Here is a 3,559-nt window from a genome sequence, read left to right as displayed (position 1 = left end):
AGGGCAAAAGAGACTACATCTCCCGGGTCACTCCGCGCCCTGAGGACCAATAGCGCCTCAGGTCACAATCGCAAGGCTTCATGGGAGTGGTAGTTTTGGGGGCGGGCCTGGTGTGCGCCGCGCGTCAGAGCCCAATGGACTCTCGGGTCATAATCGCGAGGCGTGACGGGAGCTGTAGTTCCGGGACGGGCCTGGCAGGCCGCGGAGACCGCTGGACGCGCAAAGGGGCAGTTAAGAGAAGTGGTGCCGCACGGTCCATGGCCGCGGCTCGCGTCCCGCTCTGGGCAATCTGTGTGCTGCGGGTGGCGCTGGCCACCGTCTACTTCCAGGAGGAATTTCTAGATGGAGGTGAAGGGGCGACGCCGCTGGTGGCGGGGGTGTAAGCTCCCGCATACCCCCGTTGCCCATTGGATGGCCGGAGTTGCCATTTGGCCCCGGCCTTTAGACGAAGGATCGGTGGTATCCAAACCCTGAAGCTTCGAAGCCTCGGGCGTCCCCATCATTCTCCCCACGACACACATTAACAGTTTTCAGCCCTAACCTATGTTATTTACCCCCTACAGAGCGCTGGCGGAATCGATGGGTGCATTCCACTAATGACTCCCAATTTGGGCATTTTAGACTTTCGTCCGGGAATTTTTATGGTCATAAAGAGAAAGACAAAGGTTAGTGTAGGAAACGTGAAATTAAGTTTCAAGGTAGGTGTGGCACACCCCAACACTCATTTCACAATTCGGGAAACAGGCCTGGGTAGGGTTGTTTTGTCTTTTCTCTCTTTAGAAGAGACCAAGATGATGCCTCTTTACAAGCACTAGTCAGATGGGTTTGGAGACCCGAGGGCCTTACGCTCCAGAAGGAAAAGATTAGAAGAGACTTCTCATTTTTATTTTCAAGTTAAAAAAATTAAGGTAAAAGTTATATGCTGTCAAGTGGATGGATCTTAGGGGGTCCAATAGAATGAATATAGTTTGTGACTGCACACCCAGATCAAGATAGGAACTTTCAGGCCCCACTTCCACCCCTAGAGGCAAGTCCCCCACCCCCACCCAGCCCCAAGTCAGTACCCTTCTGGTATCAAGAATAACCTCCATTCTGGCTTCTCATTCCTAATAATTAAAAGTAGTTAAACTACTGCCTGTTTTTTTATACACCCAGTTAGATTTCTAAATTTTTTTTTATCCACCTCAGGGCTCAGTCACAGCATGCGGGATCTTCAGTTCTGTGGCAAGAAGATCTTTTTCTTGCTATGCATGAGCTCTAGCTGTGTCACCCTGGCTTAGGTGCTTAGTATGTGGGATCTTAGTTCCCAGAACAGAGCTTGAACCTCTGTCTCCTGCATTACAAGGCCAATTCTTAACCACTGGACCACCAGGGAGTCCCCTCGTCATTGTTTAGTTGTTGGAAAAAAAAGAAAGGGAAATAGTATTTTGTGATGCATTAAAGTTATACGAAGTGCTCCATGCAGTGTCTCAAATTTCACAGTCCATAAATAAAGGGTTAGTGGAGCACAGCCTTGCTCACTTATTGGCATACAATCTATGGCTGCTTTCAGACTACAATTCTCAAGGCAGAATTGAGTAGTTCAGACTCTCAAAAGTGTAAAATGTTTATTCCCTGGCTTTAACAGAAAAAAGTTTACCAACCCCTGATTTAGATGAAAAGTTCCCCTCTTCACCACCTTCCGTTCACCTTCCATTCATATCTTCCATCTTGGCCCTCTTACACCAATGTTGCCCTAACACCCGGCAACCTCTGGTTTTGGGATGTACTTGAATTGTTTCATAGATACGTGGTGCTCCAAATTGTCAGGTTGTAATGGAGAAAATGGAGTTGAAAATAACAAGTTCTATGAAGCTTGTCTAAGGAGTGGAGTTGTCATTTGTTTTTTTCTGCCACAATATTTTTCCTTCCTCCAGCCTGAAATGCTGAGACTCTAGACTCTGCATTCCATTCACTCCAGCGTGTGCCTACTGAGAGCAGATATAGGCAAGACACTCAGTATACTGATTAATTCCCCCCCTCACTGTGGCCCCCCAGGATCATGACATAGACGTCACGGATGGAAATATCCACAGAATTTAACTAGACAGAGAAGGGAGGTGCTGAGAGGTGATGGTGATGGGTGAGTCAGATGGCCTTCAGTTGAGTTCAGTGGCTCAGTTGTGTCCACCTCTTTGCGACCTCATGGACTCCAGGCTTCCCTGTCCATCACCAACTCCCGGAGCTTGCTCAGACTCATGTCCATCGAGTCAATGATGCCATCCAACGATCTCATTCTCTGTTGTCCTCTTCAAGTCCTCCTGCCCTCAGTCTTTCCCAGCATCAGGGTCTTTTCAAATGAGTCAGTTTTTTTTGCATCAGGTGGCCAAAGTATTGAAGTTTCAGCTTCAAATCAGTCCTTTCAGTGAACACTCAGGACTGATCTCCTTTAGGATGGACTGGTTAGACCTTCTTGCAGTCCAAGGGACTTTCAAAAGTCTTCTCCAACACCACAGTTCAAAAGCATCTATTCTTCAGTGCTCAGCTTTCCTTGTAGTCCAACGCTCACATCCATACGTGACTAATGGAAAAACCATAGCCTTGACTAGATGGACCTTTGTTGGCAAAATAACATCTCTGCTTTTTAATATGCTGTCTAGGTTGGTCACAGCTTTTCTTCCATGGAGTATGCGTCTTAATTTCTTGATTGCAGTCACCATCTGCAGTGATTTTGGAGCCCCCAAAATAAAGTCTCTTACTGTTTCCACTGTTTCCCCATCGATTTACCATGAAGTGATGGGACCAGATGCCATGATCTTAATTTTCTGAAGTTGAGCTTTAAGCCAACTTTTTCACTCTCCTCTTTCACTTTCATCAAGAGGCTCTTTAGTTCCTCTTCACTTTCTGCCATAAGGGTGGTGTCATCTGCATATCTGAGGTTATTGATATTTCTCCCGGCAATCTTGATTCCAGCTTGTGCTTCATCCAGCCCAGCGTTTCATGATGTATTCTGCATAGAAGTTAAAAAAGTAGAGTGACAATATACAGCCTTGTCATACTCCTTTCCCAATTTGGAACCACTCCATTGTTCCATGTCCAAGTCTAACTGTTGCTTCTTGACCTGCATACAGATTTCTCAGGAGGCAGATCTGGTGGTCTGGTATTCCCATCTCTTTCAGAATTTCCACAGTTTATCATGATCCACACAGTCAAAGTCTTTGGCTTAGTTAATGAAGCAGAAGTAGATGTTTTTCTGGAACTCTCTTGCTTTTTAAATGATCCCATGGTTGTTGGCAATTTGATCTCTGGTTCCTCTGCCTTTTCTAAATCCAGCTTAAACATCTGGAAGTTCACGGCTCACTACTGTTAAAGCCTGGCTTGGAGAATTTTGAGCATTACTTTACTAGCATGTGAGATGAGTGCAGTTGTGCGGTAGTAATTCTTGGCATTGCCTTTCTTTGGGATTGGAAAGGAAACTGACCTTTTCCAGTCCTGTGACCACTGCTAAGTTTTCCAAATTTGCTGGCATATTGAGTGCAGCACTTTCACAGCATCATCTTTCAGGATTTGAAATAGCTCA

General features: G+C 46.0%; 1 protein-coding gene across 1 annotated transcript in view; it reads left to right on the top strand.

The window, feature by feature from the left end:
• The first annotated feature begins 166 nt into the window (after nucleotides 1-166).
• Nucleotides 167-3,559, top strand: part of CALR3 (calreticulin 3) — a 26,424-nt gene continuing 23,031 nt past the window's right edge. The window contains exons 1-2 of the mRNA XM_040241064.1: nucleotides 167-348; nucleotides 564-665. Of these exons, the coding sequence (XP_040096998.1) occupies nucleotides 258-348; nucleotides 564-665 (193 nt within the window). The 5' untranslated portion in view covers nucleotides 167-257. The remainder of the gene's footprint in view (nucleotides 349-563; nucleotides 666-3,559) is intronic.

This window comes from Oryx dammah, unplaced genomic scaffold (assembly GCF_014754425.2).
Source record: "Oryx dammah isolate SB20612 unplaced genomic scaffold, SCBI_Odam_1.1 HiC_scaffold_5, whole genome shotgun sequence".
Lineage (NCBI taxonomy): Eukaryota > Metazoa > Chordata > Mammalia > Artiodactyla > Bovidae > Oryx > Oryx dammah.
Note: the sequence above shows the minus strand (reverse complement) of the source record. Positions and strands in the feature narration are given on the sequence as shown.